The 16,418-nt window shown below is 40.4% G+C and overlaps 1 protein-coding gene across 2 annotated transcripts; it reads left to right on the top strand.

Moving 5' to 3' along the window:
• The first annotated feature begins 2,319 nt into the window (after nucleotides 1-2,319).
• On the top strand, nucleotides 2,320-12,632 carry ctu2 (cytosolic thiouridylase subunit 2 homolog (S. pombe)). 2 transcript variants are annotated; one of them, XM_018694066.2, is made up of 16 exons: nucleotides 2,334-2,611; nucleotides 3,185-3,259; nucleotides 3,820-3,898; nucleotides 4,082-4,141; nucleotides 4,847-4,907; nucleotides 5,016-5,125; nucleotides 5,327-5,568; nucleotides 6,010-6,145; nucleotides 6,303-6,434; nucleotides 8,930-9,021; nucleotides 9,581-9,678; nucleotides 10,491-10,589; nucleotides 10,895-10,979; nucleotides 11,566-11,632; nucleotides 11,905-11,963; nucleotides 12,219-12,632. In XM_018694066.2, the coding sequence occupies exons 1-16, from the start codon at nucleotides 2,556-2,558 to the stop codon at nucleotides 12,277-12,279; spliced, it is 1,512 nt and encodes a 503-aa protein (XP_018549582.1). In that variant the 5' UTR covers nucleotides 2,334-2,555; the 3' UTR covers nucleotides 12,280-12,632. The 2 variants fall into 2 exon arrangements, with proteins under 2 accessions (XP_018549583.1, XP_018549582.1); XM_018694067.2 differs by lacking the exons at nucleotides 3,820-3,898; nucleotides 4,082-4,141 and having other exon boundaries at nucleotides 2,320-2,611.
• Nucleotides 12,633-16,418: the final 3,786 nt, after the last annotated feature.

The following is a 16,418-nucleotide window of genomic DNA, read 5'->3' as shown; positions in this document are numbered from 1 at the left end:
CATTATCCATCACATCTGTTATATTTCACATTCATCTGCTGGTAGTGTTGATAATCATTAAATAACCTGCTGTCTGTATACACTGTACCGTACCATATATTTAATACACTGTGTAAACATGTATGATGCATGTATTCAGTGTATTGTTACCTCTGTTTAGCAGTCATGGACAATCCCACACTTTTCTATCTATCTATCTATCTATCTATCTATCTATCTATCTATCTATCTATCTATCTATCTATCCTTTTAGAGACAAAAAGAAAAATAGAAATGAAACATCTAGATAAGCATGGATGGCAAAAGCAGGGGGATGAAGAGAACAGGATGATGATTTTATGGACAACAGTAGGAGTAATGAAAAAGAAGAGGGGAAACAATAATATCAAGTCTCAAATCTGGGCATACAACAGCACAATACTAAACTGAGAAAACAGAATGCAAGAAGTAGTGTTTTTTGTGATCAAGAGGAGACTTCAAATGAATGAATAAGCTGCACTGATGAGAAGACTGATATTTTGCTGAGACACGTGACTTCTTGTTTTTATTTCAGATTATTTGATCGACAGGTCAGGAAAAATCTGTCTTTGTAATTATTATTAATCTATCATTTTTATTTGGTACTTTGGAGGCTTAGATTTTTTTTATCTCAACCTACACTCTTGGTGACAGTAAATCATATTTATGTTGTTTTTCAGTCACCACAAAACATCAAGAAGAAGAGGAATTAGTGATCAACTTCTGCTGCCTTTGTCTGGCTTGATGGTCAATGTGAACTGCCAGTGACTGAGTATAAAAAGACTGCGGTCAAGTCAGAAACATTCTAGGCACTTACCACAGCATGACTGTACTCACAACAACAGGTTTTTCCACAGTGGGTTCAGTGGCATTTACACCAAACAGCCGCAACATTAAAACCACTGACAGGTGAAGTGTTTAACATTCATCTGGATGTTACTTTGACATGTACCACCCATCTTAACATTGTTGAAGACCAAGCACACCCCCACCATGTCAATTACGCTCCCTGACGGCAGCGGCCTCCCCAAGCAGGACAGTGCACCTGCCACACTATAAAAACTGCTCAGAAATGCTCAAGGAACACAACAAAGAGCCCAAGGAATTCACCTGGCCTCCAAATCCTACAGATCCCAATTTAGGGGATTGGTAGTGTCTTAAAATAAAAGATGATGAGTAATACTTAATTTTATTTATTTAATATATTCAATCCACCCTGTAAGGTGTGTCCTGCCTTTTGCCTGCTGTCAGGTGGGATTGGCTCCAGCTCTGTGACCCTCAAAGGATAAGAAGTATAGATAACTAATGGATGGATTCCACCCATAGGTCAGCTCTGTGTGTGTGTGTGTGTGTGTGTGTGTGTGTGTGTGTGTGCTTTTAAAATTAAAAGGCCAAATCATTCTAGAAAACACCCAAAAGACAAGTTTAAAATCCAGTGATTTGAGGCTGTAATAAAGCTTCCAACAGTTTTCCCTCGTTTTCCCCATAACATCACAAGTATATTAATGCTCAACTCCAATTAAGCACGATTTTAAACGCTTATTTTTTGGAGTACTGCCATTTGTATAAATTATCCATGGTTTAAAGTCAGCTCAGTTCTGTAAAAGTCCAGTCCAGTCCGCTGGCATAGAACGTGCACATGAACGAGCGGCGCCAGACCCAGAACGCAATTCGCTCGTACTCATAGCCCAGGCATGGTGGGAGTAACACTACTGCGCATATTCAGTGAGTCACATGTACCCCAAGTTACCCGGAAGTCGAGCGTATGCGTCAGGTTAGCAATTGGGACTGAATAGGCCCTATATTGTGTCATTCGTTTTTCAAAATAAAACCAAAACTAAAAAACTAAATGATGACTCTTTTTTTCAATATTTGTTTCCAGAACCAAAATGAAAAAATGGATATTTTTGATTTGTGTGATTGACAGCTGTCTATCATGACAGAGGACAGAGCGGTTCGTCTCGGAGCTGTTATCTGGTGAACTGATAGCACAGATTCATTCATTTTAACATTTCTGAAAATATCTCATTTGGCTTTCGGTCTATGCGGTCAGAGTTCACTTCCGGGTCACACGCCTTGCGTCAAATCAAAAATACCAAATTGGATAAAACGCCCGTTATCAGTTTTTTCGATTTTCCATTTGTGCACAAAATCGGAAATCGAAAAAACGAGTCGTTATCCGTTTTTCCATTTTGGTTCTGGAAACAAATGTTGAAAAAACGAGTCATTAGTTTTGGTTTTATTTTGAAAAACGAATGAACGAATGATACACGGACTGATATTCGGTCCAGTATCCAGATTATGTATGACCCAGATCAAATACATAATCCTTTTTTTCATCATCCATGGGCACTGCGCAACTGTGCGCAACGTCACCGAAGAAGCTCTTCTACGTCATCAAATAGAGCCACTAGTCAGACACATGAGACTGTTTGGGGCTAAAAGTTAAGGTAGTGCATTAGCTAGCAGCTTTCTCGTAGTCGCTTTCTGGTAAACCACAAGCGCTCCGTTGTCTCGGTTTACCCGCCATCCTCTCAATGTGCCAGGTGGATGAGGACTACCAGGATGGACTGGAGCGCGCGGAGGTGCCCAGGTGGGTCGTCACGTCACGACAGCGGTGCTGGCTCGGGTCTGTCTCTGATCAGTGTAACTGATCAGCTGTACATCTCATGTCTCCCCGCCACGTTTGTCATCAGCAGTGTGGAGGGTCGACAGTCCGTCTGTGGTTCCCCTGCCTGAGGCTGGACTGTAGAGTCAGTTCTAGTCTGTTCACTGCATGTCATTTGATGAAGTGCTCATATTACAGACTCAGATTGCACCTCTCATATACAAAAGTGAATAGGGTAAGAGGTTAATCTGGCCGGGGCCAAACTAGGGACTCACTTACCACCTAAAGACGGTTTGAACAAATCATGAAAAGAGACAGAATGCTTATAACTACAAAGAATGACCTGTGGAATTAAATGAAAATGCACGTGAAGCTACCAGATGAAATGTGTACTCCAGACCCTGTCCATTACTGCTGTTATGTAGCCACTGTGGCAGTCTAGTACTCACTTAACCTGGACGGTTTATGTCAACATAATTTGTCAATGTATGGACATAAACATGTCATAAAATATAAATGGATGCACACAGGTTTTTAAGATGTGTGTTCTTCCTCCAGTGTCTCCAAGAAATGTGTCAAATGCAAAGAGGCGAGTGCAGCTGTGGTCATCAGAGCAGGAGATACATACTGCAGGTAAGGCATGCAGTTCTCAGTACTGTTTTACCGCTATCTACAGCACAGCTATTAGTATAAGCCATGTTATACCACAGACAGATTCATTTGTGATGGGTGAACACAGGGAGTTTTGGATGCTGTGAGGAAACTGACAGCAAACAGCCCCAGTCTGTACATGCTTCTGATTATAACACCATTCTGATTGTCCTGACAGCATCAGTTGTTGTTTGCAGAAAACTGGTACTAATCAAAGCTGGGTCAAAAACCTAGAGGAGAGGGGGGATTACCTGTGCTATAATGGCTCACATAAATCCAGCATTAGTTTAACAACAGAGTCTTGTCATAGACACCACTGACTCTGCTGAAAACATTTTCTCTCTTTAATACCGGTATTGTTCTCATTCGCTGATTCGCTGAAGTATCGTCTGTGCTTTTACATGTTAGCAACTGCTAATAAAATTCATCTATTCCTACTGTGTTGTTAGAGCTGGGGCTGTGGCTAGAAGAGATTATTTTACAAGTTTTACATGGTTTGACCACACTTTACTTTGAGCAAATCGTTTCCCTGTCTGTGTCAGGGGCTGTTTTAAGGAATACTTCATTCACAAGTTCAGAGCTATGCTGGGCAAAAACAGGATCATTTTCCCTGGAGAGAAGGTAAGCTGTGTGCCTCATCTGAATAACAACTTATGTTCTCTCCTGGCACAACATGACAGAGTTCACTTTACTGCAGTTCATTTTCTGAATTTGTCACACACAGAATAATGTGCATGGACTAAAAAGGTGTGATACACATATTTGCCACAGGTCCACAACTGTGAGTGTCTTCTTTGCTTCTAGGTGCTGTTAGCTGTATCTGGAGGGCCTTCGTCCTGTTCAATGCTCAGTCAAGTTCAAGAGGTTTACCTGTTTGCTTCTCAGTCCATCTGTCTGTGTGTGGTCACTCTAAAAGATGTGTTACTATCAAACTGATAATCCCAGTGTTTTGGATGATTGTTCTGTCGGGTGACAGGAACATAGAAGCCCCAGTAATGTGTCCCCGTAGATATTTGGCTCTGGTTCTGCATGGTCTCTCTGGACATGCTTCTTGCTGAATGAAAGCTGGGTCAGTGCTAACACTTACAAATGCACTAAAGCTGAGTGAGAGCAGGCCACTTAATGAAGAGCATGAATGTCAAGCTGTTTGTAGTTTTGGCTTCGTGTGCTTTATGGTTGGTATGTTAGTCTGTCAGTTTGTGTCAAACAGATTGTGTTACTTTGCTCTAGCTCTTGAGTAGTAAATGATCAATTTATTGGTTGCTCTCACACTGTATTATTTTAGGCTGTAATGGACCTCCAGTTTCTAGGGTCTGTTAGACAAGGATTTTATTTACAATGCTTTTTAAAATCCCTCGTAGATTAATAGATATTGACATTTATTAAAAAAAACAAACAAACCCAAAAGTCTTCCATTAAACATGCAACTAACATGGTGAACTAATAGATGATGAAATTCAAGTGTATAATCCTATTCTATCTAGATTTGAATAATCCAGTAGATACAGTATAACTTTATCTTTGTTTAAATGTTGTTAATTCAGATACAAACCTTTTTCTTCCTTCCAGGGTCTGAGTCAGAATGCTCACAAGAAGTTGAGATTCTTACCAGGCATTGTCTACATTGATGGTAAATTAAATGCTGAGTAACTCAGCAATTATTTTAGAGACTTTTGTCATTTCTTAAATGATAATGGTCAAAACATTTTACACTGACTGTGCGTGTGATTGATCCCAGAGGGTGGTGCTGTAGGTCAGTCTGTGGAGGAGAGACAGAGGACAGTAGCTGAGCTACAGGCTGTGTTCAAAGCTACTGGTTTTCCCTTTCACATGGTGCCTCTGGAAGAGGTGAGTGAGGACACATGAGTGATCTGCTAAACCTTAGCAGTCTGTTACACCACTTCAGTACACTTCAGTCAGTTCAAGTTGAGCCTCTTTCAAGTATGCACTTTGTTATCCAACACTAATGCTGTCACATTAACAACAAGACAACAGTAACACAAAGAAGATCAAATTAATTATTGAATTTGTCCCCCAATGTCCTCTCAGGTTCTGGACCTTCCCAGTTCAGTTGTGGTGATGGCCCCATCACCTTCAGAGCCACCGGCCAGCGCCTACAAAGCAGCTGTGGATCACTTCATTCAGAGTGACAGCAGTGGCTGTTTGACACCACAGTACCAGGAGCAAACATTACTACCAGAGGTTCAGGAGTCCCGCACACAGGTCCTGCAGCAGCTGATTGGCTCAGCTAAGACACTAACAGCCAGACAAGACCTGCTAAACACGTTAAGGTCAGACAGACGTGTCTATCGACTGTCTTGATGGTACTTCTGTATGTCGTTCCAAGTTTAATCAGTGATGTTCATCACTCTCTCTCCTTGATGTTTTGTCATGTATGATGAAACAACTGAAGAGGAAACACTGACTTCATTTTGTACTTACTGTTCTTCAGGCAGCACTAGTGGCTGTTATCTAAGTATATTTTTTCCATGGCAGTGTCATTTGCTGCTTTCCTGAAATGAAACCACATGGTCAATACCAAGTGTGTAGATACAAAAGTGGCCAATAGAAATCAGTGGTGGGGGTGCAGAGGAAATGTAGAATAGATTTGGCATTCTCCTTAGCAGTGACCATTATGATGCAGTGAAAACACAAAATCATGTTGAGAATCAGTGTTTTTATATTTGCTCCCTCTCAAACCACCCTGACCCCACTGTGTGTTCTCTTCAAAGGCAGCATCTGCTGGTGCACACAGCTCGTACCAAGGGCTACAGTAAACTGATGCTAGGAGACAACTGCACCAGACTGGCAGTTAAACTGCTCACCAGTTTATCACTGGGCAGAGGAGCACAGCTGGCTCAGGACACGGTGTGTATGTGTCAGTATGTGTATACATGACAAACAGTGAGAGAAGAACAACATTTACTGTAAAGCACCAGTGCAGAATGCTTTATTTCTCTTTCCTTTTTCTTTGTTGTTTATCAGATGATATTGTGTGTGATGAAACTGTGTTGTATGTTAACAGGGTTTCTCAGACTCCAGGTATGGTGACATAATATTGGTGAGGCCAATGAGGGACTACTCAGCCAAAGAAATAGCTTACTACAACTATATGTTCAACGTGACCTCTGTTTTCATACCAAGCCTCGACACCAAGGTAAGATCAACCAATGGCAGTAGATGTGACTGTGGTACTAATAGACCTGCAAACAGGGAAATCCAGACAGTGATGTCACAGTGACATCACAACAAACCTCTCAGTTCTCGCATGACCATTCTGTTGTAGCATACCACTTAAGGCCTTTTCTTACATGGAACATAACATTGCTGTCTTCTATTGATGTGGATTTGGGTTTAAAGTCCCAAACCACTGAGCTGCGATCAGAAATCTTCAGCCTGATTCAGGTGTTCAAAAATGATCAGGAGCAGTGTCCAAGGCAGCAGAGTTTATTTGTCGACAAAGAAACCAGAGAACAGTTCACAGTGCATACATGATACACCTGAAGAGCTCCAAACTATACTGACTCTTGTCCCTCTTTTTATACAGCTGTGACTTTCCACGCCTCTTAGGTCATTTTATTGGTTTGTTAAATATACACCATTAAACATTGGTTCATTTAGGTGTCTATCTTGGGGCTCCCCACAAAAAAAGTTACACTCATATATTACATTCAAGGTCACTGTCTTTTGAGAAGCACCTGGGCTCTTCCAAAAACACACTCTTATCTTCTCTTCAAGGCCACTGTCTTCTGGAAAGCCCCTGTGCTTTCTTCTGGCTGCAGACCCTGTCCTCATTTGGCCTTTTCTCTCTCTGCTTTACTCCATTATGTTCTGGCCTGTTCTGATTGTATTTTTAAAACTAAGTTACCTTTTATTTACCTTTTTTTACCACATTATTTCTTAACTCTTCCTTGTTTCATTTTTGTTTAAAATTATATGTCTTCTTCACAAAGTAAAAAGTACATGTCATTTTCACACAGAGTAAACATGCAGTGAACACTAACATCTACTCACACATAGTGGCTTTTAACACTCATATAGCTCATGTTTTCTTTGAACAGTAAATACTGATAAAACCATTTCCACATAATACTCCTTTAAAATCAGCTTAATGCAGAACTCTTTCTTTTAAAGGCACGTCACTCTTTGCATACTGTTGACAAATTATTACTCTACACTATCTGTTAGTGATGCTTTCCGTCATTTAGACAATTTTAGCTAGATATTCATTGATTCTACCACTGCTGCTAAAAGAGACCTTATTCAGACATGAGGTCAATGTGTAAAATTGTCATTACATTTGTGTAAACAGATGTAAGTCTAAAAGGGGCTTTGAATGTAAATGGAGAGTTTTGTTAATACTGGGATTCTCTAGGCTCTGGTTTTCCTCACAGCTGACCTACACTGAAAACACATTTGTAGAAATGTTTGCAATTTTTTAAGAATCAAAAACTGAAATCTCTCAGGAGCCCCACTGGCAGCAATTATAGCTTTGAGTCTCTACTAGCTTTACACTCCTGGATTTGGGCAATTAACCTGTTTTTCTGGCAGATTCTCTAAAGTTCTGTCAGATTGCATAGGAAGTGTCTGTGAGCTTCCATCATCGGTCTCTTCACAGATGTTCTAAGTCTGGGTTTGGGCTGGTCCACTGAACGAGACTTGTCCCGAAGCCAGTCCTGTGTGGTGTCAGTTGTATACTTCAGGTCATTGTCCCAGGTCTCAGGTCGCATACACTCTGGGGCAGGTTTTCTTCAAGGACCTCTCTGTGTTTGGCTGCATTCATCCTTCCCTCAGTTCTTACCAGTTTCATTGTCCCTGCTGCTTAGAAGTCCTGTCATAGCACAATGCTGCCACCACCATGCTTTTCTAGTGGAATGATAATAGCCAGATAATGAGCAGTGCCTGGTGTTCACCAAACACAATGATTGGGATTCTGCTTGAAGAGTAAAGTTTTTGTTTCATCAGACCAGAGGGTATTTTATGCTCTCAGACACACAGTGTGAGCTGTGGGACCTCATATACACAGCTGTGTTTTTTTTCTAAACTATGTTCAGTCATTTCAGTTTGCCAGAGGTGGAAAGCAAAGGACCACAGCAACAAGTCTGAATACTTATGTAAATGGGAGACTGCAGTTTCTGATTTTAAAGAAATGTACTAAAATTTCTTAAAACATGGTTTCACTTTGTCATTATGGGTCATTGAGTGTAGATTTATGGATAACAATGGCAATTTTATCCATAAAAATTAAATAAACAGCAAAATAATGTGAAGGGGTCTGCATACTATCCGAAGCTTCTTTATACTGGGCCCTCCATAATGTCTGTCCTCTGCTCCACAGTGAAATTTCACATCAAACCATTCAGATGTGATTAAAGTACACATTCCAGACTTTCATTTAAGGGTATTTGCATGCATTCCAGTTTAACCATGTTGAAATGACAACACTTTTTTACACATTGGCCCTCATTTCAAGGCCACTATAATGTTTGGGACATTTGGCTTAACAGATGTGAAGGGCACTGTTCCTGTTATTGTATCAGTCCATGCACACCAATATAATTGAACAAGTCTACTGTACGTCTATAAACTTGTCAACACATGTACACGGCCAGTCTGTTGTCTTCAGTGTGTGTGTTTGTGTCTCTCCCATAGACAACAGATAAAGCCAGCATCCAGCGTCTGACAGAGAGCTTTGTCACTAAACTTCAGGCAGACTTCCCTTCCACTGTCAGCACTATCTACAGGTCAGTGGGAAACTACACTCATGTGATGTGCATTTGGAAAATATTTACACGCCTTCAGTTTTTCAAAATTTTTGTCTTATGCTTAAATTTAAAAGAAAATTCCCTGATAAATCTACACTCAATGCCACGTAAGCACAAAGTGAAAACAAGATTTTAGCAATGTTTGTAAATTTACTAAAAAGGTCAAACTAAAATATCACATTGACATAAATATTCAGACCCTTTGTCATTATGAGGTATTGAGTGTAGACTGATGAGGGAAAAAGGATTTTTTTTTGCAACTTGTGGACTGCAACTTAACAAAATGTGAAAAAAGTGAAGGGGTCTGAATACTTTACGAATGTACTGTGCATAAGCATATATTCTGTAGAAAGTACTCAATGTCAGGGGTTAGATGTTATAATCATTGGACAGTGTATGGTGGACATTGTGGAAATGTATGTGCATATGTACAACTGCCGGCTTTTTCTAATCATTAGTAAGATGCACTTTCAACAGAGACAAACCAGCTTTAGAAGCACATCTTCAGGTCATTACAAGCCTGCTGTTTTTTGTGTAGGACCAGTGAGAAGCTGCAGACTGCATGTAGGAGCTCCTGCACTGCTGACCACCCTGACAGGTGTCTGCTCTGTATGTGTGCCCTGGATACTGCTGTTGGTGAGTGTTGTATGGAACAGCTAGCTTATTGACTGCTGCAAGAAATTTAAGAACAAGTATATGAACGCGGGTTTTTGAACAAGGAGTTGAGTTAACTTAATTGCCACTCTGGCACGTAGCTGGGCTGTGGACCTGCATGGTGGGGTTGATGACGGTCAACTGATGACAGAGTAAGCTCTGTTTCTCTTAAACTTTTCTCCTTGAATCTCTGTGGTTTGGAGTGTAGGTTCACTCCTGTGTTCAGCCTTATTTTTACTGTTTACTTTTTCTGCTTTCCTTAATCCTCCACATGCCAAAGTATCCTTGGGCAAGATACTGAACCTCAAATCGCCCCCGATGTGTGTACATTGGTATACAAACGTGTTAGAGAGCACTGTGTATAGAACAAGTGCTGGATGAATGTGTGTGAATGGGTGAATGTGTGTGAAGCACTTTGAGTGGTCACTCCGACTAGAAAAGCGCTATATAAGTACAGTCCATTTACCATTTACCCATTGGTCACTGAACAGGATGCAGTATATAGGGAGCAGGTGTACACAGATGTCTGGTCATTAGTGTACAGAGAAAGGACTATCACAGATTGTCAATACAGAAAATAAAACTAATACAAAACCACTGCATGTCTTCCTTGAAACAGTAATATACAAAACAAGCTGTTTTTCAAACCGGCAATAGACACCTTGAGCAGTAAACACTTGACACTTGGTTGGCTGGAGCAGATAGAAACATTCTTTACTCCACTTGAACAAATTCCTTCATGAGTTTGTCCTCTCCCTTCTTTCCTCTGCCTTCATCTCCTTCTTTTCTTTCAGAGAACGCTTCAGCCTTTCAGGCCACGCTGACCTCAGAGCAGCTCTCCCAGTCTAAATCTCTAGGAGCCACTAGGACTGAGATCCCAAGACAGATCCGAGGTACAGTATATATTTCACCTCCACTTCATGCCTTCTCTATTTCTGCTGCCATCAAATCTCTATGGTATAGTCATTTTAAAATCCTTTTTCAATCAGGTTACAGAGAAAGTTAAGATATAGGAGCAGAGGTCAGCAGGGAAACTCTCCACAGCTGAGGTCACATGATGTGTCATAGCATTTTTCTGTGTGTTTTGAGGCCTTCTGAATCCTCCAGAGGGCAAATACACTACATATGGTAGAAGTCCACACTGAGTTTTTATACTTCGTTAGGCGTTAATAAAATCTGCTTCCTGTTGTCCTTAAAGCTCCAGTGGAGCAGTGCTGTTCCTCTGGAGGAGGAGAGGATTGTGGGAGAGCAGAGACTGGTGGAGACTGCTGTTCTTCTGCCAAGTAAGTGTTGTTGATTTGTGTCTCCTGCTTAATTTCATGTTGCCATCTACAATAATCAGTGACTCACACAACACTTCACATACTAATTACTGTCAACAAGTACATTCTAACAGAACCCAGGGCTTTTGAACCTGTGACAAAATAATAATAAATTTTGTTTCTATTCATGAAGTGTGATTGCAAGTGTCACTGATAATCAGATCTACAGGGGCTTTATGTATCTATAAAGCCCCTGTAGAAAGTCTTTCATCTTCATCTTCTATCCTGTGGACCTGGTCCCTCTTACCAGTCTGCCTTGACTGGATGATGCTTCAGGAACCTTTTACTTGATTACTGATTAGACCAACAACAATGCTAGCAACATTGCTAATTAACATCAAGCATAGCCAAGGGGAGAGAGAAGGTGATGAAAATGTTATTAGTTTTGTAGACTTGTATCTACTCTCAAACAGGGTGTTGTAGCAGTAGCAAACCAATTTGCCCTGGTTCAGTGATCAGATAAACCCTCGTGTCTGTTTGTCTGTCAGACAGTCATCATCTTCAGACTTAACCTTTATGACCACTGCTGATTTCTATTACGTTACAGGGAACCAGAGACAATCGACCTGAAGAGCCTGCTGTGTTACAGCTGTCAGCTGACCATCAAAGACATGGTGAATGAAAACACCTGCACAGGAACATACTGAATGAGCGTCATGATTTCCAGTTGCATTCTAAATATTGTTTATCATGAGTGTAAAATTGAGTCTTTCAAAGCTGGAAAAACTAGTTTGGTTTCATACATTGTGTTGTCCCTTGTTTTTTCAGAAGAAGCAGTAAACTAAGAACACATGTACATGTATCACATGTAGGCCTTTCTCAGCCTGTCTGTTTTACACCTCTAATTCCTGACTTTGTGTACATACTCTTTGTGTTTTCTTTCCAGGCATCAGTGGAACATCTTCCTCAGTACATCCTGTCAGAAGCTCAGAAGAGGCAAAGAAGGTGAAGAAAGCATTTGATTCATGACACTGTGTGCCAAACAAACCAACCAAATCAACATAATACCCACAACTTCTTTCTTACTGTTTTCTGATGCTGAAAATAACTAGCTACTATCTGCACATTTAGAAAATCACTCACTTTCACTGTTAGTCATTTCACTAAAAGTAAGAGCAGAAACTCAAATGCTCAACAATGAGAAGGATAGAAATATTACAGTACGTTTATATTTGGAGCTAAATTGTGTTGGTTGTGCAGGTATCAGATGAGAGAGGAGATCAGTGAGTTCCTGTTGGATGACGGTGATGAAGGCGATTAGAGGGAGGAGGCTCTGAAGCTGCTCTGAATGTTCATCGTCCAGCGGTCCACTCTTCAAAACTGTACATCAAATTTCTGCTTATTTCAACCTTCAAGAAGTGGCAGACATTAAATGTAAATGCTTAATAAATATATTTACAAAAGCACAGGATTCTCACACACAAGATTTTTTACAGCAGTGGAAAGTTAACACAGTAGCAAATGTTAAAGATAAACAGCAGAAATACATTTGATTTGTTGATGTGTTAATGGATGGCAACTGGTACTGCAACAGAAGTGGAGCCCCCACGCCCCCCAACAAGTTTCAGTTGGACATTTTAAACCCAGAGAATATTAAAGTATCTGTTTTTGCTACTTTCCATGTAAAGTTTTTTCCCATTCATTCATTCATTCATTCATTCATTCATTCATTCATTCATTATCCTGTTTGTAATTCAGAGGCTGGTGAAAACATCTGTTTTTGTTTAAAGCTGCTTTCAAGCCATTAAATGCATTCTATCTATGCTGTTAACCCATTGCAAACAATCACATCAGTTCCTGTTCAGCATTAGCTTAGCATTGAGTTAATCTTCTATATTGTTGTCGTAGGCTACTATGCTTTGTTCCTTCAAAAAACAACAAAAACAAATCCCAGTTCTGTACTGAGCCAGCCTTTAGAGCACACCTTCCTTAACTAAATGCTAAAAATATGCCAGTCCAACACATTTTAGATTCCCAACCTGGCCACCAGTTTGATCTTACTGAAGCTGTATTCAGCTGCATAACTGTTGCTGCTATCTTGCTAGTGGAGTTATATAGTAAATAGTCTTCGTGGGACTGAGGGTGTCATGTGACCTGCAGCCACAACTCACAGTCTGGCACTGATCCTGGGGCTGTGCACACAGGCGCCTACTCTTCATTCACTTAAACATGTTATTACTACATAAACATGGTGTCAATGGAGAGCATTTACCAAATGGAGAATCCTTTTATACACCCATTTTATGTTGGAAATGTAGAGTCTGATGTATCCATTGCTGCATTATACTTCTGCCAGTTTATCTCTGTATGCCTGTCAAATCTTAGTGAATGTTGCTGCATTGTTTTTCAGCCATTCTTCCCATCTTCTAAACCACTTTTTTTGTTTAAAAGCATTTAAATGGAATGGTAAATGGACTGTACTTATATAGCACTTTTCTGGACCATATCGACCAGTCAAAGCGCTTTATACTACATGTCACATTCACCCATTCACACACCGATGCACACACGCATCGGGGGCGATGTGGGGTTCAGCTTCTTGATACCTCAGAATGTGGGCTGGAGGAGCCGGGAATCAAACCACTGACCTTCTGGTTGGTGGGTGACCCCTCTATCTCCTGAGATTTCAAAGAGCAGCGTCTGAGAGGTGTGGATGGTTTGGAGCAGAGCAGCAGCTTATTGCAAAAAGTATGTCTGGGCTCACAATATTCATTGAGTGCTCAGCTCCATACATTTAGCATTAGTAACTGCCACTGTTAAGTAAATGTTACACATGCTCATGTAAACCTTTAAGGTTGTTAAAGGGCAAGACATACAAGTCTGACAGGTCACAGCAGACAACATATGAAAGACACATATTTATCAGTGTGGCTCAGGAGCCCACCTAGCCACTAAATAACAAAATACATTAAATACCACTGATAAGTTGATAAAGCAGTTGACCACAAGCGATGCATCTAAAAACAGGAGCAATAAGAAAAGCCGTACTCAACCAGAGCTGGTGTTTTCTATCAGCTATAAACAGGAGTTTTGACCATAAGTTTAAGATCTTCCAACACTGAGAACAGCTGAGAAACATGTTCTTTGAAGAAACACACTGGTAGGCTTATTACACTAAAATGTTTCCTGTGGCATCAGTATGACAGACTGCTCTCAGCTGTAAATTGCACGTAAAAGGGAACAAGATGAATGGAGGTTAGAATCCTTACTGTGAGACACAAGATGGGCACTGACAAAAAGAAAACTATAAACCTGTTGTCCCAAATAAATCGCTGCTACTATATCAATAATCAGTTGTTCCAGAGTGTCTCACGGAGCAGACTGCAGTGCATTTCCAGCCTCTTTGATGTGCTGTCTCAAAACAAGAAGAAGAGTCTCTCTCTGTTTCAGTTTGGAGAAGTCATCAGTGGGAGGGTTGAGGCAGCTGCAGCTTGAAGCTGCATGAGTCTGTAAAATATTTAAGACCCGCTAGAACATGCTGGCTTGGTATAAATCACATATAAATGTTGACTGAGCACAGTGTGGGGATACAAATACACAGGCACAATTTACCATTAATGTCAAACATTCTTCATAGTCTCTTGCAAACATTTTGACAGTTTCACTCAGGTCAGCCTTTGGATGGTGTTGACAGCGGCCTGCTCTCTTCAGTGTGCACATTATCTGCAAACACAGTGTCACTCAATAGTCGGACAAATATTCTGTGGGACTGTTATTCTCCTTCAACGTGATGCTCTCAGACACCTATTTCTTCGCTCACTAACGTGATTTGAATTTGGCAAATACAGTTCTTTGCATCTCTACACTCAAAACTCTTCACACAGTCAGCACAGCAACATTCACTGAGGATCACTTCTCATTATTTTGACACTAAATGCTTTCAAAGGCCACATTATCAAAATTCATCAAGTCTTTTCTCACTCAGCCTCCACCCAACGTGTGTGGATCCACACTCCATTTTACACATTAACATACTGTTGTAAAGACTGTTCAATTTACGTTCAAAACCTTAAAACAGAGCACAAACTATGAATGTTAATTCAAGTTAAAATGTACTACACTGCACTCTGCCACATCTGCAACCAAAAAGATTTTTTAAAAAATGCATAAAGTCCTATTTGGAGAGAATAACAGTGTGTTTTCATTTCTTAATGCTCTCTGTGAAAGACTTGTTCCAGGTGAGGAAAGTGGGCAGATGAGACTGAATCCAAAACTGTTTGTGTTTGGGATGATGAGGTGTTTCACTGTTCGCTTCCACTCACAGACTGGTTTACAGCCCTTCCCAGGATGGAGTTACTCTCAGACACAAATTCGGAATACTGGATGACTTGACATATCTGAAGAAAACTGTCTGGATGGATTAGGCTGTAAAAAGATTCCTTCCCAGATGCACTGAGAGCACAGAAGGTCTGATGTGGATAGAACTGGTGACCAAATGCAGAACATAGGATTAACTAGGAATGAAATTTATGTACAGTGGCTATGTATTGTTTTGTGTTGCTTTATTGGAATTACTTCAGTTTCATCTGTGCCCTTGGAATTACTCTATGCAAAAATGAAAAAATATAAAGCATGTTGCAGCATTATGATTCATTTCTGACACATACTGTAAGGTAGAACAGTCCATGCAGTACAGAGAAACTGTTCTCCCATAAAAAATGACCCCATAGGTTGTTAGTGTAAGTAGCTCATTGCAACCTGAAATTATGCTGTTAAGTGACACAGTCTTTTCAGTTAATACCCGAAAATGGGATATTTACATTCAAGTGACAGCACCCTCTAGTGGCAGTAGTAATTATGACAAAAGAGCAAAAGAGGAAGTAAAACACTATTACTGATCCATAAAGTCCATATAGGGAGGAGGTTGGGTGGGTGGATGGATGGGTTAAGAAAACTCTGGACTTAGCTGTTAGTTTCTTGTTTCCCATTTACTGTGATTGCTCTATGACCTTAACCACATGTCTACTATTGTAACCATGATGAAAAAATGTCCTCTAACCTTAATCCAAGCTTCCTGCTGTTAGTGTTTTTTGGGACAGAGTGTTCTGAGTGACAAAGTTCTATTTTTGGGAAACAAATGTTGTCAGCATTGTAGATACCAGAGTTGATCTGGAGATGTGTTTGAAGTGTTTTAGTTAGTGTATCTTGGATGTGAGATTAACTGTTGTCAAGAGCAGTATAGAGAAATGTTGGTTACCATCTGTAAACACAGCTGTAATACAGTCAAACTTACATCACTGTTTTGGACATCTGTAACCTGCCAGAGAGAAGATGCAAGAGCATGAAATTAAAGTATGCTGAATGAACACAGTAAGACAGATGGTGAAACTTAAATTAAAACAGATGAAAATAACAATAAAAAGTAGCTTCATGACCGGCTGGGCTGTGTTTAAATCAGTG

This window comes from Lates calcarifer, linkage group LG16_LG22, assembly GCF_001640805.2.
Source record: "Lates calcarifer isolate ASB-BC8 linkage group LG16_LG22, TLL_Latcal_v3, whole genome shotgun sequence".
NCBI lineage: Eukaryota > Metazoa > Chordata > Actinopteri > Centropomidae > Lates > Lates calcarifer.
Note: the sequence above shows the minus strand (reverse complement) of the source record. Positions and strands in the feature narration are given on the sequence as shown.